The sequence below is a fragment of the Notothenia rossii genome (assembly GCF_949606895.1).
Source record: "Notothenia rossii genome assembly, chromosome: 6".
NCBI classification, from domain to species: domain Eukaryota; kingdom Metazoa; phylum Chordata; class Actinopteri; order Perciformes; family Nototheniidae; genus Notothenia; species Notothenia rossii.
Window position 1 is genome coordinate 35,546,072 of NC_136909.1, and position 27,982 is coordinate 35,574,053.

Below are 27,982 nucleotides of genomic sequence, written 5' to 3' on the forward strand. Positions count from 1 at the left end.
ACTCAAGTTAGTATTAAATGCAGACAACTCCAAACTCATGATATTCTCAAATCGCAAAAAGTTAACTTATTTTCTCCCCAACATTTGTACTGTTCAAGGGACTGACATTGACATTGAAAGGGTCACTACATACACATATCTAGTTTTTATTATTTATCAGAACTTATCTTTCAAGTCACACACTGAAAATGTTGTTTTAAAATTAGGTTTCTCCTTTCAGACAAGGAAACATTTGATCTCTGCAACGTTTTTACCAGTATTGGATTCTGGTGATCTGCTTTACATGAATGCCTCTGACCAGTGCCTAAAGAGTTTGGATACTGTGTACCATTGTGCATTATGTTTTATTACATATATATATATATATATATATATATATATATATATATATATATATATATATATATATATATATATATATATATATATATTGTGAGTTTGGAATAAATATGCACTTCATGAAAATTATTAGTTGGTTACTGTTAGTAAAAAAACAGCAAGGTTAATACTGGATGTTTGTTACACTTGGATATGTTTTCTGTAACACTTGTAACATAATTATTCTCCAGTTTATGCATTTGAGTGACTTGCAGTTAATGCTCGACATTCAATTCAAAACCTTTATTTATCCAGGTAAAATCCCATTGAGATCAATGATCTATTTTTCAAGGGAGACCTGCAGCAGTAGGTTCCACATGAAGACATAAAAACATAAACAACAGAACAACAAAAGGACATCATACAGCAAAAAATACAGGGATTACAATTTACATATCTATCCACATGTACAGGTACCAACAGCATCTGACTGTGGAGCATCCAACCGAGCTTTAAAAACATGTAGTGGTACCAGCTTGGTAATTTTACATTCTTTTTGCAGACTGTTCCAAGTTAGTGGAGCTGCACATCTAAAAGCTTTCTTCCCTAAGACAGTCCTAGCACTTGGCACATTTAATAAAACCACAGCATGAGATCTCAGGCAATAAGTACTTTCAATTTGCCGAGAGATCAGGGAGCAGATATAAGATGGTACTTTATCCAACATGGCTTTTCTAAATGAAAATGTACCAGTGACTGAGCCTCAGTACAGTAAGTGATGGCAAAACCGCCTTGGTTTACAGTGTACAGTGATGCGTAAACGCAACGCAGCGCAAATGTGGGTCTGACTCTGCCTCACAGAGGGTGACTGGCTGTCTACATGACGTGGCCTGCCGACATTGCCACTTTCATACAGATCATACTAATGCCCTCGATTGGTCTCTGTCAGCGCCGTATAGACTGCGCTGGTCTCTGTGTGTCATTCAAGCTCGAGAGGGTGTGTGTTGGTGTATGTGTGGCGCGAGCGAGCGAGAAAGCGCGCGCACCGGTTACGTGTATTGTTGTTAGCATCTGGTGCTAGCTAGCTGCGCTAACGGATATAAGGAGCTGTTTCAACAACAAGGTGGAGGGAAAGTCCTTTGCTGTCAGACTGAGAGGCTGATAACTACAGCTCTGGTGAGGTAAATTACTCTCTGAGTCTTTAGATAGTTAACTTAGTTTAAGTTATCTCAGTGGGTCTCAAACGGTTCGGTCACCATTTATGTAAACACATATTTCCATTTGAGGGGGTAGTGATTAGTAAAATATGCATGAATAATACAAAACAAAATGTTAACTAGGTGAAAAAAGGTAAGATAAACTTGTTGAGAGCTAAAACTAGTCTTTGCTGTTGCCTCAAAGAGGAGCAGGGGGGAGAGGAGGGAGACAGGAGAGGCCGATTCAGGAGCCCAGACACACTCACAACTATAAATGAACCAAAAACAAATAAATAAACAAGTTTCAATGTTTTTTCATATTGGATATTGTATGCTATTGGTTATGGCCATGTACTTATGATTTTATGATTATTTAAATGTATACATTTTTGTTTCATATGGGTGTAGTCTCTTTATTTCCCCCTCAAAATGCACCAGATTGATGCATTTAAGTCCAACATTTAAAAAAAAATCTCACCGGGGGAGCATGCCCCTGGACCCCCCTATAGGATTTGAGGCCCGGCCCCACTATTCCCAAATAGATTTGCAATTTTTTTAAAATAGTAATCCATCTCCATATGTTTCTTTTGGGGTAGTAGATTTAAACTAGAGGGCTATCACTTTGTGCAGCAACGCTATTGACAAATAAATCCAGAAAAATGGCACAAAAAACTGGTAGTGGCCTCAGGGACGAGGAGTCATTTAACCAGCCAGTAGGAGTCAAGCTTTACTTTCTTTTATATCCATAAAGAAAAAGTAAATCTGTTTACAGTTGTTTCATTATGGATGTTGAGAGGTATCCATATATCTCTTCATTTTTCTCTCAAAGTGCACCAGATTGATGCATCTAACTTCAATATTTAAAGAAAAAATGTTCCCGGGGGAGCATGCCCCCAGACCCCCCTAGACTAGAGGGTGTCAGGTCCACTCCCCACTTATAAAAATAGCACTTTACCACTGCACCCCCTCTAATCTCAGATGCACCCTGAGTCATTTTGTTTAAGTACAGTGAGCCTTTCTAAAATATACAGTAAAGAGACAAACCCACCAGCCTTATAGGATATACTATGACTTTGTGCCAAATACTTGTTGCTGAGTTAGAGTACTGGCACCTTTTTTATTCCAATTCAAGCACTGAGTACATGCATATCTTTAGTATCTGTATATATATATCTGACCATTAGAATCTGTATTTTTGAAATGGTCTTTTTTAACACCGTAGTTTTACAAATTATAGAACAATTAATTACCAGCATTTTCCAATTTTACTCGGCAGTTCGTTTCGTTAGCTAACGTTAGCTAAAGCTAGCGCTACTAGTTAGCTACGCAATGGTTTATTGCTTTGCTCCGGGTTGCAGCCACAGGTCTTCGCATGGAACGTGCTCGTTCTATCGTTTCCCGGCCAATGTTTCCCAAAGGAGAGTCTGGATTCGTGCTATGAGGTAAGCTGATGTTACATTTTTGTCCATGTCACGGTGAAATGTGAATGATGGGTAGTGACTGTATCGCCGTTTTAGAGATGGCGCTGCTGAAAAGACCGCAACATAAGTAAAGATAATGAATACATCCTATTAAAACCTGTGTGGCTTATATGATAAGTCTAATTAGTACAAGCAGCATAACGTTTCACCATGTAACTAAAGATTGTAGTCAGGGAAATCAGTTTGACATATTGAACTAATAACTAGACCCTCCAGAAAAACGCGATTCTGCGATCGCAGAATTTCCCGCATAATCAGCAAAATGCTGTGTGTGTGTGTGTGTGTGTGTGTGTGTGTGTGTGTGTGTCTTTTTGTCTTTCTGTGATGTAGCTTGCTTCTAATATGCTTGTTTATCATAGCAACTCTTTAAAAGTGCTCCCTTTCATTCAGTAGTAGCCTAGTAACAGGGTGCGGGAGAATAATCACCTTTTTTCCGCTTCCCGCATATTTCACAACTGTTCGCATATTTCGCAACTTTCCGCATATTTCGCAACTTTCCGCATATTACGCAACTTCCCGCAATTTTCCCGCATAAAATCACATAAAAACCCCGCATTTTTATCGCATAATCAAGGATTTTAGCCCGCATAATCAATGATTTTAGCCCGCATAATTAAGGATTTTGGCCCGCGTTTTTCTGGAGGGTCTAAATAACAAATCACCTCTGGCTGGCAGAGAACGCTCTGCTCCATAGCTTCTCTTGGACGTAAAATCACATGTACATTTTACATTTATATTCAATTTAATATCCCATCCCTCACATACTTTTGTATATATAATAACTTTTATTTTCTTTTTCTTTTTATGCTGCTGCAACACAAACATTTCCCAAATTGGGATCAATAAAGTAATATATTATCTTAATTAAGAAATATAACTATTATAATTAGTGTAGCAGCTGACACATATTTTCAGTATGGATTAATCTCCCATTTATTTCTTTGGTTCAATTTTGATCTATAAAAATGTCAAAATAGTGAAAATGTTCACGAGACTTCAAAGTGCAAGGTTATATATTTAGGTGTTTTGCTTTAGCCTATGTACTGTATGTCTTAATGCTCTTATATGTGACGGTGTGACTTCCATGAAACTAATATTTTATATCTTCCCAACAGACGAGCTGACAGGAAGCCCAATGCCTGTTCCCGCATCTGCAGCTGTCATTTTCTTTTACAAAAGAGAAAAAGGCCTGTTTCATTTGAAGCACAGAATGTAGAAGAGCATTCCTACTGTCTGAGAGGGATAATTGATGGAATGGAGGAAGAAGCTGCGTGTCTAATGACTGATGAGGAAGCAGGTCCATCAACACAGGCGGCTGCTAATGAAGATCCTCAACCACTATCTGAGAATGCCGAGGAGCAAGCAACCACGGTAGAAGAAAAACTTCAATCTCAGCAAAGACACATAATGCAGCTAGAGATCCAGCTAGAGGAGTCCAAGGCAAAGCAGAGTTACTGCCGTGACAAGTATTCTGCCTCTCAGCTGAGTGAAAAGGTTCTTCGGATGGAGACAGGATTGCCAGATAGAGACACATTCAGTGCTGTGTGTGAGTATGTTGCTCGTTTTGAGGGTTCCATTACATACCCAGAAGGTTGGTTCCCCAAAGCACTGAGTCTTGAAGACCAAGTTTTCATGACCCTCATGAAACTGCGTCATAATTACACACACCTTCATCTGGCTGCACTCTTTCACTGTGGTGAAAGCACTGTCAGAAATGTGATTGTAACATTTATAGAGGTTCTCCACAAATTACTTTTTAAGGACATAATGAGTACTGTTCCCAGCCGGGAGAAAAATAAAACCAGCTTGCCTTCTTCATTTCGGCACATCCAAAACTGCAGAATGATAGTGGATTGTACGGACATCAAAATTGCTATCCCCAAGCAAATGGATATCCAGAAAGAGACCTACTCTGCTTACCGTGGCATGCACTCCTTCGAACTACTGCTCGGGGTAGCACCAAATGCTGTGATCACATACTGCAGCAAACTATACCCAGGATCAACAAGTGACAAAGAGATAGTACGGGATTCTGGTGTTCTTCAGCATTTCAAACCTGGAGATCTGATATTGGCTGACAAGGGATTCTTAATCCAGAACATTCTTCCTGAAGGAGTCACTGTCAACATCCCCCCATTCCTCTGTCATGGCCAACTGACACACAGCGAAGCACAGGCTACAAAGCTTATTGCACAAAATAGGATTCACGTCGAGAGAGAAAATGCTCGTTTGAAAGAATTTAGGATCCTAAAGTTAATTCCATCTCACCTGAGGCCCTTCGCAGATAAACTGGTGCAGGTATGTTGCGCACTAGTGAACTTCCAACGTCCTCTCATAAAAGAGGTCGGAGAAAAATAGTGTCTTTTCACATGTAAACACATATGTTTCATACACATCTTTTCAAATCTGTAAGCCCCCCTCCCCCCCTCTCAATCAACTTCCTCTTGACTGACTTTTCTGTTTATTTTATTTTACTATATTTATTTGTTTGCCTGTCCTTGTTTGTCTGCCCTCCCTCATACTGTAAAGCGTCTTTGAGTTGTAGAAAAGCGCTATATATATTTTTTATTAAGAAATATTATTTTGTAAATATGTTATTCTCTGTAGTCAGAAACCTAACACTCTAACAACCACAACATTGCAAAGGTGAGTAAATTACATTTAAAAACTATTCACAATTTCTTAAAATTACTATATTTGAAAATGATAGATTTATGATCTTTTTCATCGAACATATGAACGACTCAAACAAGGATCGCAGCAGCTACAAGAAAGATCTTCAAAGGGGAACCATAACATCCTGAAGCTGAGTTTTCTCTAAAAGATATTTTTTAATTTTAACAGTAGTGCTCTCTGAACTCAGAACAAGTAAATTAATATGCCTTTTTGTTTTTCTGTCTTTTTCAGAAAATAACCACAACAGTGACAAAGGTGATTATTCCGGCATTGCCAGCTTTGGAAGCATGTGGGCCTTGAAAAAGTCCTCAAGAGCCAACAGGTTAGGCTGCCAATTGTCATCTCGGGCTATCGGAATGATGACACTGTCTTTCGTAGTCCAGACCACAAAGTAGCAAGTCTCTCTTGCAGTGAGGTGAAGCTGACCTTGCACTTGGTGCCAGTAAGGATGTTCCTCACGCAGGCTGAATGTTTCTCCTTCCTTACTGACACAGAAGCCCTTGATTTACAATTCTTCACTAATTGTCATTTCCCTGGCTCCGTAGGGACACTTTACCTCCAGCACAGCGGAAGACCCTACCAGACCATCTGGAGATGCCCCCAACACTCCTGATTGGGAGAGCCACAAACCTGACTCATGGACCTGCATCTGGGTTGCAGTGGTGAATGCCCTGACGCCCTCACATTCATTCATGGTCCCCCACTGTACAGACAAAACACCATCAAGGGCCTGTTGTTGCCCTAGCACCCTGGCAATAAGGGAAGCAGTCACACGCTTTGACCTCAGGACAGCTCCAAAGTTGCTGGCAGTCAACCTTCCTTTCCTGAACAAATGCCAGTTTGGGTTGGTTCGCTGACCAGTGGTAGCCACCTGAATTGCCCTCTGTTGCTCTTCAGACAATGCCATGCTTGCCACAATTGCCTCAGGTCCTTGATGCCCAACAGATTTGAGAATTTCAGGAACAGTAAGTTTTTCCAAGCTGTAGTGTTCCTCTTCTGGCTCGGGGGAGAGAAGCCAAGAAATTCCTGAGAACCTGCCCCCGAGTCTGTCCCTCAGCCAGTCACGATCTTCGGAGGTGGGCTCTCTTGTCAGCGGGTTGAATGAGTTATTGGTTGGAGTAAATAGCTCCTCCACTGAATGTGTACGTTTAGCTGCCTTTGGTTTCTTCCACTGACAGGGGGTGTCAGTGCAGCTGAAATTGTGGATGGCAAAGATGGATAATGCAGCCGCATGACTGCATTTCCATTCTCCACGTGGGCATTCACATTTTGTGGAGAGAATTCCCTCTTCTCCTGTAGATACCTGTGGTGGTGGGATTGTTTTATTATTTAAAATATATTTACATTTGTAATGCCTTCCCAATTATCCCTTTAATTGTTTATAGCCTACTGTATGTTTATTTCATGGATATTTCTGTGTTTTCTGGTGTGTAATATTTGTAATAAAGATTTCATGTGACACATAAAATGGATTTGTTGATGGGAATTAATGTGAATAAATTAACTCTAGCTTAATGGTACTCTCGCTATCATTACTCACCGACAGTCTATAAACCTTGTCCCTCATGCTAGCTCTGACAACACCGGTAAGCACACCTTCATCTAGGCTGCACTGTTGTACGTGTCCTGACTTGTAGTGGTTCTCTCCTCTATCTACACTCTTGTCATCTTTGTAAAATGATATCAGACTGGTAATTGACACAGCCATGACTTCTAGTGAAATTCAGTGTGGCTCAAATGAAAAGCTTTGTTAAAATATGCAAGTGCGCGAAAGTCAGTTGAAACGATCTTAAGTTGGCGTGACGTTGAAGTCGTGCGACCCTGCTGCTGTACGGTACTGGCTTGTAGTTTGTTTATAGCATAACGTTAGCATTTTGCTTCTGCCGACTAGATTTATTATTCAAAAATTATAAAAGTAGGGTTGACATGTGGGTATTATCCGGCTGAACAAAACGTGATCCATCTCTTAAATGTGTCAACCACAGATCTTATTTCGAGCTATTTTCCAAAATCCTACGGAGAAATTGCATTGCGTTTTAGACGAAGGAACCGGAAGGAGTTTACTTCCGGGTTTAAGGACGCGTCACTGCGGCTCTCTATTGTGTAAACCGTAATATTATGTATGGTGAATGAGAAACTACGCAAGTTAAATGGACACCAGTAAAAGGAAATAAATGGACTATAGTTATCTGGAAACTTTGTATCGGACTTTTATTCACCTGGCAAACTTTGTGTGCGTCAATTACGCCAAGATAGTGGATCCTCAGAGGCTAAAGCGTTGGCTTAGCCTCTACAGTTTGTCAAAAACGGTATGGTCTTCCGGCGGAACCTCTAACCACAAACATTGGTTCCTACCTTATTACCCACAGAGCCACTGTGTTAATTTGCTCCTACACACATACTTGATGTAAGTCTGGGCCGATAGAATGAGCCTTACCATTGGATCAGACTACATGTGTCTGCATCCAGTCAGCAGCTTTTGGAGAATTTGAATCTGTGGAAGACATCAAAAACGTGATTACTCCCATGTGCTGCCATCTTCAATTCAAGGTTGTCGGGATCTCATTGCAAATATCTAAACCGGCATATTCCAGCTTTATAATAAGAGTTCGTACTCTCTCTGTCAGTGCTCGCTCAAAGAAAATGTGGTTATCTTGATGGCCTTCTCGGTTACAACGTCCACACACATCGTCACATTGCCAAAGCAGCCCTGCACATATTTGAGAAACACACTCTGAACATAACATTTGTAATTTCCAGAGTGACATGGCTGAGAAATGAATAAGCAAAACACAAGTATTGAACAAAAAAATATGACTTTGATATGAGAAATGATAGGACATTTCTGAGGTGATTTAGACATAAGTTAGCCTGTAATCATAAAAAAAAACCATTACTTTATTACCTTATTAAACCTGTTTTAACACATATTTCCCCCCAAAATAAAGTACTAATTTTGTACTTGAAGGAACAAAATATCAGGATAGACAATAGTTACAGTGTGTGATATGGTGGAGGGAGCTGGGCAGGAGTTAGCAGGTGAGGGGCTGTATTCCAAAAAAACATGAATGTGTAAAGTGAAGAATTAACAAAACGTATCCAAAAGCGTTTCTTTGTCAAATGTTATTCTTTATAAAATGAGGGCATGGCCTAGCCGGAAACAAAAAGCTTGGCAGTAGGCAGTCTGTTTCTCGTCGGGCGGTAATATATGTAACCTCATCCGGTGATTCAAAAGTTAGCTTGACGCTATCATTAGTTTGTGGTGTCTATTTTACTGTCGTGATGCCTTCTGAAAATCTACGATGGGAAACATTACAGGCATTAAAAAATTCACCAAAGGGAAATATCACTTTTGACCCGTACTGGTCGGAAAGGGGCGAGGTGAGTTGAAGTAATACTAAGATAAAATAGACATTAGCTGGCAGGCTAATGGCTAGTTAGTGTAAGCCGGACCAAGTTGTAGTGAGTAGTTTCATAGCTTTAGAAATTGATTTATCTAATTTTAGTGATCCTTTAACAATATATACCAACAAAAACAATATGTAGTGAGGGCATTGCATTACCAAAGTAAAACCACCATTAAGACGAATATAAAGCAGGTGGAAGCATTTTCTCTTTTGATTTGAGTTAAAATAATACACCTAACAAATAGGATACCATAACCTACTCAAATAAAGAGACAAACGCTAGCATACTAAGAATATGACAAAAAAATAAAATAACGAGAAATATTACATTCAATAGAATCCCTAAGGTAATTCAAATAATTAAGTTGACAGTATCAATATATATTATAAACCGGAATATACATATGATGATATACACCCACTCTTCCGCTTTCCTTATTGTGTTGTTGTTATACTTTGTAATGGTTTATAGCACGTTAGTTCCTACTAACTTACTTTGAATTTCAATATTTACTTTTACACAAAAATTGTGTTTATAATGTGACGACAACTTTCAAACCCATATTTTTTAAAGATTTACATTTAAAATAAGTGATTGGTCATTCCCATTTTTAGATATTATTCCAACAAACTTGCAACTTTAAAAAGTAAATTAAGTTATTTGACTATCGCATGGCCACACTAAGCCACTTTTTTCAATTTCAAACAAAGTTTAAAAACAATGTACAGCTAATATTTGTACATTTTAACCTTAAAGCATGCTTTGTGAATGACGTGCACCTGAGTTGTAATGTCTCTTTTTTGTGTGTGTCTTTCAGCCCATTTTGTCAGGATGCAAAGAGCCCCTCAGCCTGTCCCCTCACTCGGGGGTCATCCTGGAGCGTCTCTGTGCCTTGCCCCTGCAGAAGGCCTCCTTCCTGGACTCCAGCTCCGGAGACTCCAGCCCCGGCCTCTCTGAGGATATTTTCACCTCCCTTTCCTCCACTGGGTCCATCCCCGACCTCAACGTCAGGCGCACCCCATCTCTGAAGACGGAGCGCGAGCAGGCGAGTCTTGCATCCCGAAAACACGCTGACCCAATCTGGTTTTAGAACTCTTTGGCACCAATCTGTTTGGGAATAGATTAAAGGACACGCAGTCAGTCAGTTTATTACATAGCCCAATATCACACATTTACATTTGTCTCAGGGGGCTTTACAGTTTATACAGAATATTATTGTGAATACAACAGCAGGGAGCAAAAACTAGACCACATTAATACATATACGGTTTAAATGTATTTATGGTGTTTTACGATTGACTACTGTCTGCTCAGTGTGCTTCTCTTTGTTTGCAGCAAGCAGGAAAGTAAACTGCACAGTGAAAATGTTGTTTATGAAAGGATAAACGCAAAAGAATATAGGTTGAAGCAGTATATTTGTTAAGATAAAAAAAAATGTGGTGAGGTTGAATGATTATGTTTCACTTTTTGGAGTACATTTTGACTTTTCAGACTTGACAACGGTCAGGTCATGCAGCCATCACTGACATCTAAGTCTATATGTATAATACTAATCATTTTAATGTAGTCTAAGCACTTTCTAAAAGAAATACATTTTAAACAGATTGAATATATATATGTGAAAAAACTCTGTGCACAATGCTGGATTCGAATTTGAATGTCTACGCTATGAATTACGCTTATAACCACTTAAATATTCAGTATATATATTTGATCAAATCTACTGCACATTTTTCTTTTGTAGTATTATTTATTATTTGATTTATTTCATTATTATTCTATGTACTATTGCTTTTAGAAAGTAATAACGCTTATCAGTTTGAGGTTTTCGAGACTTGGATTTTTTTTTGTCAATTTCCCTTATTACTTTTAACTTAGCTGCACAAAGTTTATATACATTTCTGTGACTTGGTTTGATCTCTTAATTCCTCCCTCCTGTCTGTTCTTTTGAATCTTTTAAGAAAACGTTTCTCCTTTATGTGCTGCAGTCTGTCAGTGATGAGGCTAGGGATGAAGATCCGGAGGAAGATGTCAGCGAGTTTTCCAGTCCCGCATCTCTACCTTCCATTTCCCTTCTGTCGCCTAAAGCCATGGAGACGGCAGGCCAAATTATCAGATTTGCAGCAGAACAGCAAGATAAAGCAAAGGTCAGACATCATAATATCATGCTTTTTGGGGGTTTCCCTTCGCTTGTAGTGTGTTATACATGTTTTTGTGCATGTCAAATTAAATCCCAAAGTTCACACCACAACTAATTTGATCCAAAATAATAATGTTTATGATGAACAATTAGTGGTTTATCCCATCCATCCATCCATCTTCTCCCGCTTATCCGTGGTCGGGTCGCGGAGGTAGCAGTTCCAGCAGAGAGCCCCAAACTTTCTTTTCCCTGGCCACATCAACCAGCTCTGACTGGGGGATCCCAAGGCGCCCCCAGGTCAGAGAAGAGATATAATCCCTCCATCTGGTTCTAGGTCTACCCCTTGGTCTCTTCCCAGCTGGACGTGCCTGGAACACCTCCCTTGGGAGGCGCCCAGGTGGCATCCTAACTAGGTGCCCGAACCACCTCAACTGGCTCCTTTCGACGCGAAGGAGGAGCGGTTCAACTCCGAGTCCCTCCCGGATGACCGAACTTCTAACCTTATCCCTAAGGGAGACACCAGCCACCCTGCGGAGAAAACCCATCTCGGCCGCTTGTACCCGCAATCTCGTTCTTTCGGTCATGACCCATCCTTCATGACCATAGGTGAGGGTAGGAACGAAAATGGCCCGGTAGACAGAGAGCTTTGCTTCTGGCTCAGCTCCCTTTTCGTCACAACGGTGCGGTAAAGCGACTGTAGTACTGCTCCCGCTGCTCCGATTCTCCGACCCATCTCACGCTCCATTGTTCCCTCACTCGAGAACAAGACCCCGAGATACTTGAACTCCTTCACTTGGGGTAAGGACTCATTCCCTACTTGGAGTGGACAGTCCATCGGTTTCCTGTTGAGAACCATGGCCTCAGATTTGGAGGTGCTGATCCTCATCCCAGCCGCTTCACACTCGGTTGCGAACCGATCCAGTGAGTGCTGAAGGTCGCAGACCGATGAAGCCATCAGAACCACATCATCTGCAAAAAGCAGTGGTGCAATCCTTAGTCCACCAAACTGCAGACCCCCTCCCCCACGACTACGCCTCGAAATCCGATCCATGTATATTACAAACAGGATTGGTGACAAAGCGCAGCCCTGGCGGAGGCCAACCCTCACCTGAAATGGGTCCGACTTACTGCCGAGGACCCAGACACAGCTCTCGCTTTGGAAGTACAGAGATTGGATGGCCCTGAGTAGAGACCCCCTCACCCCATACTCCCGCAGCACCTCCCACAGTGACTCCCTGGGAACCCGGTCATACGCCTTCTCCAAGTCTACAAAACACATGTAGACTGGATGAGCGTACTCCCAGGCCCCCTCCAGGATCCTTGCGAGAGTAAAAAGCTGATCCGTCGTTCCACGACCAGGAAGGAATCCGCATTGTTCCTCCTCAATCTGAGGTTCGACAATCGGCCTGACCCTCCTTTCGAGTACCTTAGAGTAAACTTTCCCGGGGAGGCTGAGTAGTGTGATGCCTCTGTAATTGGCACACACCCTCTGATCCCCCTTTTTGAAAAGGGGAACCACCACCCCGGTCTGACACTCCTTCGGTACTGTTTCCGACTTCCACGCAACGTTGATGAGACGTGTCAACCATGACAGAGGGGACTGTCATGGTGGTTTATCCCATTAAACCCAAAATAAGTTTTAGTAATTTTTGTCTCATTCTACTCACTGTAGCCTTGTTTATCACTGCTACAAAACACTCTATGGAAACATCACTATGGTTATTATTAATACAAATTACTAGTTATTTCAAATGACAGTTATAATCAACAGGTTGAAATTCTTTAATACTATCATTTTAAAGAATAAATACAATATATATTCGAGTTTCCACAAGTTTGACCGATATTGGAAAACATTTAGACTCCACATGATTTACATATTGATTGAGATTTCAGCCTCTTTAGCCTGCAGCTAAGTCAAAGTTTCACACATCTTTGTATATGGGACTGATGCATTCGTTGCTTTCCAGTTGCGACGAGGAGCATGACATTGATGACATTTTGAAACAAAATGTTGAACCGAGCCATGTTGGTTTTTAAAAAGCTGACTTTTCAAAATGAGGTGGAACACTTTTGAGTGAGAGATGAAGAACAAAGTGATTTTTGATGGTATAACACTATTTTAAGCTTCATCCTGTAATTTTTACAGTATGATAAATGGTTTTATTATGGCATAAACATACCTTTCAAACACCAAATCAGCACATCCAAGGGATTGTGGGTATCAGAGGGTTAAAGAAAAAAATAACAAATGTTTTATAAAAAGAGACTTGTCTAAACAATTAGTTTACTACTTGGAAACTGTTTAAATTTTTCAACATGACCTTTTTTCTTTGTCATTTTATTGCAATTGAGTTTTTTTCCTTTTTTTGGCTTGATATACTCATTAGTTTATCAAGATTGAATGTTTGTTTATAGTTTATTTTTATTTTTAACTGAACTGTATGATCTTTTTAAATAAACCAATTTCAAGGCTCATTAGTTAAGGACTTAATTCTTGCTACGCACCAAACCAATATATGTGTAATCTGTTAACTATAAGGCGAAATAACCGTGACACAGACAGGAAGCTCTGTGATCTCACCTGATGGATGTCTTGACCCTCAGATGGCGCTGAGGCTGCGGCAGGAGATGCAGGAGAAGCTGGTGGCGGAGGTGGCGGAGGTGGCCAGTGAGCAGCTGAAGCGCTTCGAGGAGTTCATGGAGCTGAAGCAGAGGCAGGAGTTCCAGAGCATGAGGGACATGCTGAACAGAGAGTAAGAGTCTAAGTGGAAATAGAAAGGATATACAGCTCTGGAAAAGAGACCACTGCAAAATGATCAGTTTCTCTGTAACTATTTATAGGTATGTGTTTGAGTAAAAATGTACGTTTTTATTTTCTTCTATAAACTACTGACAACACTGTTCTGTGTTGGAATTCAACCGACACTGGGATTGAATGGCCGCCATACATGTAGAGATTGAGATTCAAGAAAACACTTGAGTGGTCTCTTAATTTCTTCAGCATTTGTATCGCAAACTTGTTATGCAAATAAGTCAACCAAGATTAGTTAGAAAATGTTTTCCACTTTAATTGACTGAATTTATTTAAAAATGGGCCGTATTAACACTGAAACAACAATGAATACTGTGTAATATATGGTTACATATATATATATTTTTAGAAGTACAATGTAAAACGAGCACAAGTTTCATGTGTGGGCCATATTCCATTATACTTTAATAATTTGCTGTGGGCCACAAAATGGAACACACACAGTTGGTCCCTGTGCCATAGTTTGGACACCCCTGCCCTAAATTATGTTTAACACAGAATAGAATGAAATGAAAATGTGTTTTCAGCTCGCCAAACATTTCTTGAACGTTTTATTCAATGCGATTTAAAACGGATCTGGGTTTCCACTTCCTGCAGAACTAAAGAGAGCATCGGGCGTCAAGAGAAGCTGAAGGAAGAGCAGCGACACAGATTGAAGGTATGATCATCAGCTACATGTTGTTATAAAGGTTTGAATCACCATGACGTTAAGGGGCTTTTTTCAAGCATCTTATAGCAGAAAATCCTGTCCAAAATGCATTTATACTTTTTGCCTAAAAGGGAGTTTTTCTTGTACTACATTGAGCCTTGGGTAAATGGAACTGATGTTTTGTCTATGTATGTCATGATATTTTATTTCTTGGGATAACAAAGTTTTCTCGTGCCAAAAGACTCAATGTAGTATGATAAGAAAATGAATTTATCTCAGAAACTACTAGAAGCACAATCAAGTTAAATACAAAGATATGCACATAAGCAGCATAAACAATTAATGAAATACTTTTTGAATAAACACAAAAATGTCATTATCTTTTTTTAATTATTATTTTTAATTGCACATTTGAGCCACATAAATACCTGATGTTCTCCTCCAGTTTTGCATGTTTTCAACAGTATTAATAATAAGTGTGTCGGAGAGAAACTCCCTCTAGAGGGAGCTTTGGGATTTAAGTCTTTGTAGACCCTTTACATGCACAAAAACCTTTATAACACACTACAAGAAAGGGAAAACGCCCAAGAGCATAATAGGGCCTCTTTAAAGTGAATTTGAAGTGTGTTTCTCCAGAATGCTAAGCAACAGTTAAACCCATGTTTACTGCGAGAGGCAATAAACTGTCCTGACAAGAGGCAATAAACTAATGGCGCATTTCCACTACAGCGCGAAGCTCGCTTTAAGCCCGGCCCGTTGTGTTTCCACTATGCCTAGTTCCGGCTAGCGGGTACTATTTCACAGTTTTTCTGGCCCCATAAAATCGAGGTTCTTTCCGGGCCAACAACCGGGCTGAGTATGCTAAACTAGAGAGAATCGCTGGCAAGGGGGCTACAACTACAACGAGATGAACATATTTGACCGTGATTTAATTGTAATATACGTTTCAAAATGATGCCGAAGTAACAACATACTGATACCGGATAGTAAAAACCATGAATTAATGCTTTGACAAGTCTGCAGACAGACGGCAGGCAAAAAACCTTTTTAAAATTTGTGTTTTCTGAATGGAGATCAGCTAAGCTAACGTTGTATATGCTCCGACCGTCCACACACAACGGCCTATACAGACATAAATAAACCAGCGACTGTATTCGCCATGACACAGACAGTCTGTAGTTTGTACTTGTTTAACTTTTGTCTAGTTTCTGTGGTTCTCATTGAAGATGACGTCACGGCTCCGCCTACACTGCGTTACTATAGTTATTGCCCCAGCTACTAAACTGTAATGGCCTAACGAGGCCTAACGAGGCCTAGCCATACCGAGCGAGGCCAAGCGAGGCCCTGTAGTGGAAATGCGCCATTAGACACATTCAGATTGTTAATATTCTCCCAACCTCTGTGAGCAGTTTTGTTCAAACACATCTTCTATCTTCTGCTTCAGATCCTCAACCTGCGCCTGAGGGAGGCGGAGCAGCAGCGCCTGCGGGAGGCGGAGCATGAGCGGCTGCGGCAGAGCGACGGCAGGGAGCGGCTGCGGAACCTCAACACCATCCAGGAGGAGATCCTGCAGCTCAACCAGCTGCTGGAGCCCTCCACCCAGACCAGGAGCGACCTCCCCCCCGCCAGCCTCAGCTGCTTCTCCACCCGCGGGAACCAGCTGTGCTCCCAGCTGTCGGAGGTGGTGCGCAAGACGGCAGAGGTCAGTTTTACTCCGGATTATTGGGTCCTTTCATACACTGAGAAGGAGGAAAGATTAATAACTGTTCTGTTAAAGGAGAAGTTGTTTATTACAACTACATATATTTCATTTATCATTTCAATAATCATGAGTTAAAGCATCTTAAGTCTAAGTCATTTAATAACATCAGAAAGATTGGAAACAACTTATTCATAAGAGAAAATAAAAGTAAAATATTAGCAAAATTCTCAAAAGCATCCTTCACAGTTTTCTTCCCTCAACTATTCTACTCACTTGTAACTTCTTATTTGTTGTGTATATGTTTTCAAAGAGGACATGTTATGCTGCTTTTCAGGTTCTTATTTGTATGTTGTGTCTCTACCGTGACATGTTAACATGCTTTAATGTTCAAAAAGCTCTTTATTTTTCTTAAGCAGTAAACAACGGAGTACAATGGAGGCATTTCTGGCAGGGGGGGAGTGTGTGGGAGAGAAACTCCCCCTGGAGGGAACACATGGATTTTAGATTTTGCAGACCATTTACATGCACACAAACAGGAAAGGGAAAAAAACACACTTTTTCTGGCAGCACAAGACAACCCCATCAAACAGCTATTTTATTTTACCATAAAATATAAAACATAGAAATGTGTCAAATATCTTAAACTCTCTTTGTATCCAGTCAAGCATTACTCAGATGCAAAGCTGTATCGAAAATCTCAACTTCTCCAAATGTATTGAACGTGGCGCTTTTGAAACTGTATGAAACGATCCACAAAATATCTGGAAGTTCGATGATAATGTGTTTTCTGAATATCTTATATATTGTTATTTTTTGTATAGCTTCTATAAGGTTTCCCAGTTCAACATGAAACTCTACTCAGCTTTGAGAATCTCTGAATGCACTCTGAATATCTTCTCTCCTGTGTGTCTCCAGGGAGAGTTTCCCAGCGTGGAGGACATGACCATGTCGGAGCGAGCGCTGCACGAGATGAGGGCGCTGATCCGGCTGATGCAGGAGGAGGTGGCCAAGGCTCAAGAGAAGAAGAAGAAGAAGGAGCATGATGAAGAAGAGCAGGGCAGGAAGCAGGTGGAGCTACAGGCGCAGCAGGAAGCGCAGAAGAAGGCGGTGGAGACAGCCAAAGAGAAGGCGAAGAGGAAAGGTGAGTCAGGGTTATCTCTATAGAACCACGCAATTCTCGTGGAATACGCATACAGGAGTTGCCGGAGTATTGAACAGAAATATAACTAACAAATAAATAATACACAGCGTGCGGACAAATCAGATATAAGCGCACTGGCAATAAGATGCGAAGCATTCTATTGATCCCAATTTGGGAAATGTTTGCGTTGCAGCAGCGTAAAAAGACAGGGCAAAATGAAAAGACTAAAAATAAACATTCCAAAATGTAAACATCTCAATAGAAAGCAGGATATGATATATACACAAGTATGTGAGGAATGGAATATTAAATATTAGATTGAATTTAAATGTATGACTTCCCCTAGGTTTACTGCTTTGGGGGGGTGCTGCCTGAGCGGGGGGGGGGGGGGGGGGGGGGGTGGCATTGGGATATATATTTGGAGCAGAGAGAGGAGCTGTGGATTATTGTTATTGATTAATGCATCACAGTTTCTTAGGGTCAAAAACACTAAACTCATAACTTAAAATGAAAGCGTTTAGTTTATTTAATAAAAGAGCACATATTTAATGTGAAAAGTGACAGTAGATATAGATTACCGGTAGATTTTTTTTTTTTTTTTAAACAGTTTCAGGGGGGAGTAAACCTGCTGCAGAGCCACTATTTCAAGTATACTACGTCATCGAGTGGCGCCGAAGGACTGTTTAACTGCATGTTAAATGCCCAGCATTCTGCGCCACTTGATGACGTAGTATACTTGAAATAGTGGCTCTGCAGCATGTGTACTCGACATTGAGAAACGGCCAGAGTGAATGATTCTAATAAAGATGGTGGTTGTGGTGCAGGTCTGCAGAACAGCGCTGAGGAGAGCACCCTGAAGTGGTTCAGGGAGCTGCAGGAGGCTGCTGCTCGCTGCCAGGAGGCCCTGCAGCAGCTCAACTGCCCCAAGGACGCCCAGGTGACTTTAGGCTTCAATAACATCATCTTTCATTTATACTTCACCTTTCATTGACAAAATGTAGCTCAAAGATTAAAAAAGAAAAGAGCATATATATATACACACACACAGCTCTAGAAAAAGATGTGCTGTATTTGCAATATTATCAGTTTATCTTGTTTTTATTAGGTTTATACTATTGACAACATTTCTCCCAAGTTTTTAATTCAGAGAATTCATTTGTTAGAAAATGAAAACTGGTCAAAAATCCAAAAATATGTATTGGTTTTAGAGCTCAAATATTGCAAAGAAAACAAGTTACTAAAACAACACTTTGGTGGAAGAACCCAGACTGACTCATCAGTCATATTGCTGTTGGCTGACTTTATGCCACTCTGCTTTGTTGATGGCTTGTGAGAATCGAACTTTATCTTGATATTTCTGGGGTTTTAAGAATAAAACAAAAAAATTAACACTTTTGCAGTGATTTTTTTTATCAGTTTTTAATTGCACCTATGTACTCAAAATGCAGCTCGTAACTTTACAAATTAAAGAAGAAAAGAGCAGCCAATTTAAAACAACAGCGTGAAAAAATGCAGCTTCACTGTTTGTACTATATATATATATATATATATATATATATATATATATATATATATATATATATATATATATATATATATATATATATATACACTTGTTTTTCTTGTGTGTCGATTCAGCTGTACTTGAACGTTGCCTATATAAAATTGAGTCTTTATATAGGAACTCAATTTTATTACATAACATTACATGTTGACGCTTTTATCCAAAGCGACTTTCACACTCAATACTGTGGGCAATCCCCACAGGAGCAATTTGGGGTGAAGTGTCTTGCCCAGGGACACAACGACATGCTGACTGCAGTGGGGTTTGAATCTGTGCTCCAACACCAAGGCTCTATCCACTGCGCCACACGCCTCCCTATTAGTGCTGTCAAACGATTAAAAGATTTAATTGCCTTAATCACAATGATAATCAAGGATTGATCACAAGATTAAAATACTTGTATTTTGGGGGAAGATAAAACAAATTTGTGTTGTAATTAAGAAATGCATGACAAACTGGTGGGATAAATCAGAGGGTTTTTTACTTTATTATAATTTGATTTCTGAATTAGTTGCATTAAGTACGACAATTCTCCGACACTTAGCTAAAGCATAGACAAACCTGCTCTCTCAGAGAGCAGCTGTGATTCCCCTCATATAACGGTTGCTACACAGGGCATATTATCTCTGCCGTTATCATACTGCCATCACTTTCTGTTCCTACAGTGGGGAACCTTTCCGCTATCAAAATGCCTTTCCTCCATTTTAACCACACAAGTGCAGTTACCATTTGTCACGGATTAGGTGTGCTGTTACAGCGAGGTAGTGATGGCTCTTACTGATGTCCAGTGGTCTCCAGTCAGTGCAATACATGGAGTGTGTGCCAGTTCCACCGCCTTCTGTGCAATATTACTGCGGTTCTTTTCATTGTAAACATCCAAGCTGGAAATACTGGAAAATGTTGTTGGTCAAACTTGGAAATGTGATAATTTTGCATTCATTTTTGTAACTCGTTGACCGCACTAATTTATATACAAGTCAGTACTGTATATCAAAGTGAATGAATCCGATATTTGATACCGACTTCCTGTACTTCAGTCTTAAAAACCCTAACAGACGGATTATGGGCGCAACGTAAAAAGTATTTTGGTTTAAATAAAGGTGGGATAATATATAAAATAACAATTAATATCTTACACTGCACTGTGACTTTTATTCTGGTCTTATTCTATTGTATTTGTTTTATTTTTTCTTTCATTACCTTAATGACTGTTTTGAACTGCATTTATAATGTCACTTTATAAAGTGTTTCTGTTGCGGTTGCACTATATCTTAGTGTTGTAATGTGCTATATTATTAAACTGGCCTTGCCTTCAATAACCAGCCAATATATGTTTAGATGTGTTTTTTTAATGTTATGTTTAACTTGTGAACACAACTCTTTAAACATTAGTTTTACGTCTCTTCTCAAAGACAAAGAAGCTGAAGCTGGAGCTCCAGAAGGCGGCCTCCATCCCCGTCAGTCAGATCTCCAGCAACTCTGGGTCGCAGCTCCGAGAAATATTTGACAAGATCGACAAGCTGCTGTCGGGACGGGGCTTGGTGTCTGGGGGGAGGACCATCTCCACCTCCCAGCATCCCCAGGGCCTGGACTTTGTCAGTTACAAATTGGCAGAAAAGTTTGTGGTGAGTCTGTTAGATATGTATTATTCTATTATCCCAGAAGGAGGAGAAAAGATGTGTTGTACATGATGATGTACATTTAAAAAAGCAACTGATTTTCATACACAAACTACCCTTATGTAGTTGGTTCTGAACAACTTCAATGTCATCAAAATGTCTTAACAACTTTAAAAGTGTTAAATTCATCATTACATGTTTAAAATGTAAGTGGAAAAATATCATGAAATCCTCTGTTTTTCTTTTTAACAGGTTGTACGTACATTTTAAATGTATTTTTAAAAAGGAAAAAAGCGTCAGATTGCATTATAATCTAGTCTAGCAACACTTGGTTAAATGGGCCCTATTGTGCTCATTTCAGGTTCATTTCGTGCTGGAGAGGAACGTGGAGATTTTAGTAATAGGGCCCGTATAATTAAGAGAAAATGCCTCCCCAACTCTTGTCATAAGTGAAACCTTCTGTGTTTCAAGCTTATTGGATGAATATTGTGATATTACTGCAAAGGAAATATTTGTTGACTTTTCTTTAGAAAAAACTGGTTATTAGAAAACTTGCCTCATCTTAGACTCTTTTTTTTGCTATTTACTCAGACTTTTCAACGTGTACGAATAAACACGCTGAATGACCCCTTCTGAAATTGTGATTTTGTTTTTTCCTTCTCTGCCGCAGAAACAAGGAGAGGAGGAGGTGGCGTCTCACCACGAAGCCGCCTTCCCCATCGCCATGGTTGCCGCCGGCGTCTGGGAGCTGCACCCTAGGGTGGGGGATCTCATCCTCGCCCACCTGCACAAGAAATGTCCGTACGCAGTCCCACACTACCCTCCGATGAAAGAAGGCACAACTGTGGAGGATTACCAGAGGTCAGGGAGAAAGAAATGTTTTGATCCACCTTGTTGTTGTTGTTATTATTATTGTAATGGTAATATCATTAAAGCTTTCTTTGTATAGAAGTTTAAATACACAGGAGGCAGCTCGAAGTGGTTTAACATGAGGTAAACAGGACATAAAACATTCAATTCAAGTCAAAGGGCAAAACCTATTAGCACACATGCAGCATCTGCACATGATACTTATTATTCTACAGATACAATAACAAATATAATCCGAAAGTATAAAAAGGCATAAGACTAATGAATAAATACAGTAAAATGATTTAATAATGTAAAAAATATCAAGTAAAGAAATAGACAATATAATACAGTAAAATAATAAAAGCTATCAATGTATAAAACCATAATGACACAAAACAATTATAATCAATTGTAGGGGGTTTTGCAAATGATAAGAAAGAAATCTATAAAGAAATGTCTACTGAGTTTGCATCTCTAACATTACCTGTGAGTGTGTTTCAAAGTTTGGGGGCGTATTTCATTTTGGCGGGACTTTTAGAAAATGTAAAAGAAGCCTGAGATTTAGGACCTTAGGGCTCACACAGAGACATAAAACGACATAGAATCAGTGAGATAAGAGTTCCAGAACATTAGGAGCTTTGTTTAACGGTAGAAGGAATTAAAACATTCTAAACGATACGGTAGCCGATGCAGACCTTTTGAAGAGAACATTATGGGTTCTGTTCTATTAATCACAACAACAATCCTCCTTCAGGATTATTGGTTACCGTGTGGACGACTCCGGGGTGGAAGGTCAGGACAGTTTTCTGAAGAGGATGTCCGGGATGATCCGTCTCTACGCCGCCCTCATCCAGCTGAGGTGGCCCTACGGCTCCAAGCAGGGGGTAAAACTAAAGCCCAATCAAAAAAACGTTGTTAAGCTCCTGCATCTTAAACATTTTTTATTAACTTTTGCCTTGCTGCTTTTCAGTCTGCTCCTCACGGTCTGAAACACGGCTGGCGCTGGTTGGCTCAGATGCTCAACATGGAGCCTCTGGCTGACATCACGGCCACGCTTCTGTTCGACTTTCTTGAGGCGAGTATTTTTTTTCTATATTTGTTACATACATAAAGGTCCTAATGGAGATTATTCAGCGTAATTATAGTTCCAATAATGATTAGAATATGACATATTTACTTAAAACAAGCAATATCATTGTGCAGGTGCATAAGTAAAACTCTTAAGTGCTTTTTTTGTTGTTGTCTTATTTATTTTATTTTTATCATTCGCCAAGGTATAAGCGAAAAAGGTGGGCTTTGGGAGCCAGATAGAAGAAATCCTGGCTATAAAGCGATACAATAAATTATTCTTCAAAAGTACAGCGTCATTGTTTTTAAAAGTGTGTTTTAGTAAACCGTATTTACAGTTTGTCTTAAGGTTTATTAAGCGTTTAGTATACTACTATTAACAATGCAGTTCAAAGGTATTTTTACCATTGTTTGACCAGTTTTGTATTTGTGCAATCTGGTCGGTATGTGCAAATAAAAAATGATTCAAATGTGAGCTCTTTCCTCACTTAAAGATAATATATAATAATAATAATAATAATAATAATAATAATAATAAATAATAATATAGATAATAGCTTCAATCCGTGATTTATTTAATCCATTGGTTTTAACAGACTTGGCCAGTCAATACGATTGAGCTTAATCCGCACAACAATGAAAGTGATTCCTTATATTACCTAACAGGAGCATTTTTGGGTGAAAGGAATAGGTCCAAGTACAGAGCCCTGTGGCACTCCATGGCTGGTTTACATGAAGGATTCATCGTTAACGGGTACAAAACTGTTCAGATAAGTAGGACTTACACCAGCTCAATGCCGTAAGCTTTATGGCAATTAAATGTTGTAGTCTCTGTAGTAGAATGTTGTGGTCAATGGTATCAAATGCAGTGCTGAGATCCAACAAGACAGAATGGAGACAAGTAGTTTTTCTGATGCAATGAGAAGGTCATTGACTTTTACAAAAGCAATCTCTGTGCCATTCAAGCCAGATTGAAAATCCTCTGATAAACTATTTTTATTTAGGAAATAACTGTTTTGTAGCTCTAAGGATCTTGGAAAGAAAGAGAAGGTCAGATTTTGGTTTAACGATACAAAGCAACAATTCTCTTAAATGTTTTACCGTGGTCAGTATTTTTCAGAGCTGCTCAAGTAATGTGTTAAATTTCATAACTTTGGTTAAACATCTTAACTTTAGTGTGAATCTTCTTTGTTTGTATCTCCTTCAGGTTTGTGGTCACGCTCTGATGAGGCAGTATCAAAGCCAGTTCTGGAAACTCATCCTGCTACTTAAAGAGGAGTACTTCCCAAGGTAAACTTTAAAGATTTTAAACTGTTTTTCATTGTCAGGTTAAATATGTTACCGTTTTAACTTCCTATAGACTGATGTGCTGATTGTGTGTCTTTGTTGTCTCCAGAATTGAAGCGGTGACCAGCAGTGGACAGATGGGCTCTGTCATCAGACTCAAACACTTTCTAGAGGTACGCTACCCACCGCTAATGTTAGCAATGTTGTACGTCTTTTAAATCGCCTTTCCAGGGTTCAAAATGCAGTGATGCAAATTAGTCGCTTTTCGGCGCCTCCCGCTTTTTTAACGCTGATTTGGGTGACTTGTGTAATTCGCGGAGAACCGAAGAGTTTTCGTTTTGGGGGTGGGGGGGTCGTCCGTCCGTCCGCCCGCCCGTCCGTCCGTCCGACTAACGGACAACTTTTCACTTCAAAAAAGAAGAAGAAATCTAGACCGCAAAATAATTAAACAAGCGAGTGCCTGTTTTTCCTGGCCAAGGGCAGGAAAACACAACACGAGCGTAACGTGTCTTCACGTGGTATATGTCTCGTCGGAAAGGAGTGTAGACTAGAGTGCTGACGGAGAGCACCGGAACGCCGCTCCAGCTCTTCAAATATTGCTGTACCCATAAGGAGCCGTACACACCGCAGTGTTTGCGTGGCTGTCTTTAGTTGTAAGCACAGTGGCGATCTGTTGTTATTAGCATCTGGTTAGCTAGCTATGCTAACGAATTTAAAGAGCTTTTCTACAACCAAGTGGAAGAGAGCTCTCTCCTGAGAGGCTCAAATAACCTCAGCTCAGTGAGGTTAAGGCACACCTTGATATGATCATTATAGTTATTAATGAGACATTAGAGTCTAAATGAAAAACAGGTATAAAATACAATAGGACAGTAACAAAAAAGTTGTTAAAAATAACAAGAATAGAGTTTAAAAGGGGAGTGATTTGTAAAATATCCAAAAAGAAGAATCTGCTTACAGTTCTGTTTCATATGGGTGTTGAGATGTATCCATAGATCTCTTCAGGTTGCTCTCAAAGTGCACCAGATTGATGCTTTTAACTTCAATATTTAAAAAAAAATCTTCCTGTGGGAGCATGCCCCCGGACCCCGCTAGAGGAGGTAAAGTCCCCCCCACTTAAATCATGTTCACATGGATAGGATACTTAATGCATTTGCACACATCTTGTGTCCATAGCTTTCTGCCACAACCATGCACGTGCGTGCGTGCATGCGCGAGTCATGGTAAAATATCTGGATTAAGAGGTAGCTTTTTCTTTGCACAGCATGAAAGAAAGGCCAAATTAATGGGCTGTGATTTTAGTTTTTTTTAAGCAGTTCAATAATTTGTACGGCCCTCGGAGGATGTTGTAAAAATTGAAAGGAAAAAGGTTCCCCACCCCTGCTGTAAATAATAATAAAAACCCTTGATTTATAACTTAACATCTCTGTCTCCTATTGATCTGAGTATATTATAAAGAATAGCCAGTTAATTGAAGCATTATAGCGCAGGCCTTTGTCAGATGGTATATTACGCTGTTTTTTTTCTGCTTCGAATAGTTCTCTCTTTTTTCACCATACGTGTGTTTGCATCCCTGAAAATGGTTTAATACCTTGCCTGCTCAGGATTTGCTTACAAAGTTGAGGGAAATGAACAATATAACAAACTAAAACATTTTCCAAAATTATGACATGCAGGTGAAGACTAAAAAGTAAAAATGCAGTCTGGAGAATCTATTAATAGATTACAACATGGTGTTTTCTGTTATTGATTGTTCTGAAGGTTCAGTTTTATTTTGCAGGATTAAACATGGAAATGCAGTTGTAGCCACCTCCGTACTTCACACACAGAAACAAATATAAATAGTGATTAAAATAAATGGAAAGAAAAATAGAATAGCCATAAAAAACAGTCGAATATAATTAAATAATACTATATAATAATACTTAAATATTTGCACTGAACAATTAAAAAATATTTGCAAATCAAATATGTAAGAGATAATCTGCATGGAGCCGGTCATTGCACATTATCCTGCTTATTTCAATGCTGCTTATTAAATAAATCATAGATTTGACCCCCAATAATGATTTAAAAGTGAAGTCTGAAGTCTGTCAAAAACAAGTGTTATTTTGGCCATGGTTAAAGCCTGTCGCACAGCTGATCCCTGACGTGGCGACAGGCTTTAACCATTTTGGCCATGTTTAAAGTAATCTTTCGGCGGATTGATATGACTGCAAAAATCTGAAAACTGTCAGCAGTCTGCTATTGGAAAGAAAGCAGACCTCTAAATGTCCACATTGACCAATTGGAATTTAGTTTTCAATACGTTTGTGTAATAAACATTTAATAAGAATGTTGATTAGTTTGTGGGATCTAAATCTTGGGTTTGTTTCTTTTGAGAACTAATATTTTCTCCTTCCGTATGCAGACGTCACTGCAGAGCCGACAGATCCGGCCCCCAAAAGGCCAGCTGAACTCAGCTTTTTGGAGCTCCTGATGGAGGAGGAGGGGTCACCATTTTGGATGTTTCTGCATGACGTTATTTAGGACTGAATGAAGCAGAGAGGGAAATGTGGGTTGAGGTTTGGAACTTAAAGCCGACTTAGTGAGTAATTGGGTGGAAAAGCCAAGTTGCTGCTGGAGGAACATTGTTGTTCACATTAGTGAGAGTAACACGGCTTCTGTGGATTCATGAACTTGTTTCAGGTGTTCGAATGTGGTGTGGTGTGGTGGCTCAACTACACTAATTCAACAGCTTTGAAAAGCTAAGGGCTAAAACGGAAGCACTTTAACACCAATGTGATTACATTTTGTTTTCCTTCTCCTTACACCTTTAGAATATACTCAAGCATTTGCGTGTATGCAACAAGACAGAAGTCAATTATTTGAAGAGGTTTATATCAGTTTTACTCACAAAATGTAGTCACTACTGCTTGTTTTAATTGTAATAGTTGCTGTTCAAATCAAAACAGTTTTGAATGTTTTTTTCTGCTATTTATGTTTTTTATGAATCCACTATGTGGAACAAAGATTATACTGCAAAACTGCTGAGGCGAATAACCAAATTATTTGGTGTTCATTTTAATATAGAAATCTGAAAATGATGGAATAATATTCAGATTATGACAAAAGTGATTTACCAGATTGTTACTGTCATCTATAAACCAAATGTCTCAAATAAAACCGCATCAGCAGTTCACTGAAGCTTGTTGTTATCCTGTCATATTTTTGTCAAAATAATTGTAATAAGTATTTTAATGCTATGGAATAAGTGTTTTTCAATTTTAATTGTTTAATGGTGATTAGATGGGGGGGGAGGGGTGCGTTGTTTTAGGCAGGTAGTGGAAGAAGTAGGCCTTTTCAGCTTTACTTGAGTAAAAGTACCAACACGTTAATGTCAAAATAATCCAATTCAAGTAAAAGGCCTGCATATAAAATCTTACTTAAAGTGGACCTATCACGCTATATTTTAATAATATATTGTAGGGCCATACTTATATTAAAACATGTCATGTCAGTTTTGTTTTTCAAAATACCAAACCGATCATGCATTTTAGCCATGCCTCATTTCGCTCTATTTGCTCTTTTCCAGCCCTGTTTTTGCAAGGGCTGATTCTGTGACGTACCTTTAATGCAAATGAGCATCAGCTGACCACGCCCCCCTGCAGGAGAGGGGAGGTGCCCTGAGATCAGCTGCTGGGCTCACAGAAGAGGGGGAGGAAAAGAGAGGCTCCGTCCTCCGTGTTTTATTCTTATATGATTATATAGAGTCATTATTCATTTGTTTTAAAGCTCAATAAATAACAAAGAAGACCTTTGACCGGCACTTTTCTAATTTTGTCCGGAAGATTTAAACTTTAACGGACATGTTGACCGTCGGGGATGGATTTGCATTGAATTACAGCAGCAGGAGCAAACGCTTGCCTCTGGGAGGGATAAAAAGAGCCAGAGCGTCCACAGCGGAGAATAAACAGAAGGGCAACCATGCGCGGGAAGTCTTCTTCGCGGCTTTTGTGGCAGACTATAGCGCCACTTACAGGCCTGGCCTATGTACTACAGCGTCTCCAGCGCTTGTGACACCCAC

At 39.6% G+C, this 27,982-nt stretch overlaps 2 protein-coding genes across 5 annotated transcripts; both read left to right on the plus strand.

The window, feature by feature from the left end:
- The first annotated feature begins 1,341 nt into the window (after window positions 1-1,341).
- Window positions 1,342-27,102, plus strand: gle1 (GLE1 RNA export mediator). 4 transcript variants are annotated; one of them, XM_079686490.1, is made up of 15 exons: window positions 1,342-1,494; window positions 9,897-10,124; window positions 11,068-11,226; window positions 13,827-13,975; window positions 14,632-14,692; window positions 16,128-16,385; window positions 17,301-17,526; window positions 18,351-18,463; window positions 20,503-20,715; window positions 21,380-21,570; window positions 22,316-22,445; window positions 22,532-22,636; window positions 23,837-23,919; window positions 24,026-24,089; window positions 26,327-27,102. In XM_079686490.1, exons 3-15 carry the CDS (start codon window positions 11,170-11,172, stop codon window positions 26,393-26,395), a joined length of 1,719 nt encoding a protein of 572 aa, XP_079542616.1. In that variant the 5' UTR covers window positions 1,342-1,494; window positions 9,897-10,124; window positions 11,068-11,169; the 3' UTR covers window positions 26,396-27,102. The 4 variants fall into 4 exon arrangements, with proteins under 4 accessions (XP_079542616.1, XP_079542617.1, XP_079542615.1 ...); XM_079686491.1 differs by having other exon boundaries at window positions 1,362-1,499; XM_079686489.1 differs by lacking the exon at window positions 1,342-1,494 and adding an exon at window positions 8,105-8,221.
- On the plus strand, window positions 1,508-7,186 carry LOC307042543 (uncharacterized protein). Its single transcript, XM_079686492.1, has 2 exons — window positions 1,508-2,956; window positions 4,111-7,186. Exons 1-2 carry the CDS (start codon window positions 2,844-2,846, stop codon window positions 5,351-5,353), a joined length of 1,356 nt encoding a protein of 451 aa, XP_079542618.1. The 5' UTR covers window positions 1,508-2,843; the 3' UTR covers window positions 5,354-7,186.
- Window positions 27,103-27,982: the final 880 nt, after the last annotated feature.

What these genes read in the sequence shown, in the direction of transcription:
- LOC307042543 (XM_079686492.1), top strand. Translation starts at nt 2,844, where the DNA reads ATGGTTTATTGCTTTGCTCCGGGTTGCAGCCACAGGTCTTCGCATGGA. An exon ending in GTCTGGATTCGTGCTATGAG is followed by an intron (nt 2,957 to 4,110) that starts GTAAGCTGATGT and finishes TCTTCCCAACAG; the next exon opens with ACGAGCTGACAGGAAGCCCA.
- gle1 (XM_079686488.1), top strand. Translation starts at nt 8,954, where the DNA reads ATGCCTTCTGAAAATCTACGATGGGAAACATTACAGGCATTAAAAAAT. An exon ending in AGAGAAGGCGAAGAGGAAAG is followed by an intron (nt 17,527 to 18,350) that starts GTGAGTCAGGGT and finishes GTTGTGGTGCAG; the next exon opens with GTCTGCAGAACAGCGCTGAG. An exon ending in CCTACGGCTCCAAGCAGGGG is followed by an intron (nt 22,446 to 22,531) that starts GTAAAACTAAAG and finishes GCTGCTTTTCAG; the next exon opens with TCTGCTCCTCACGGTCTGAA.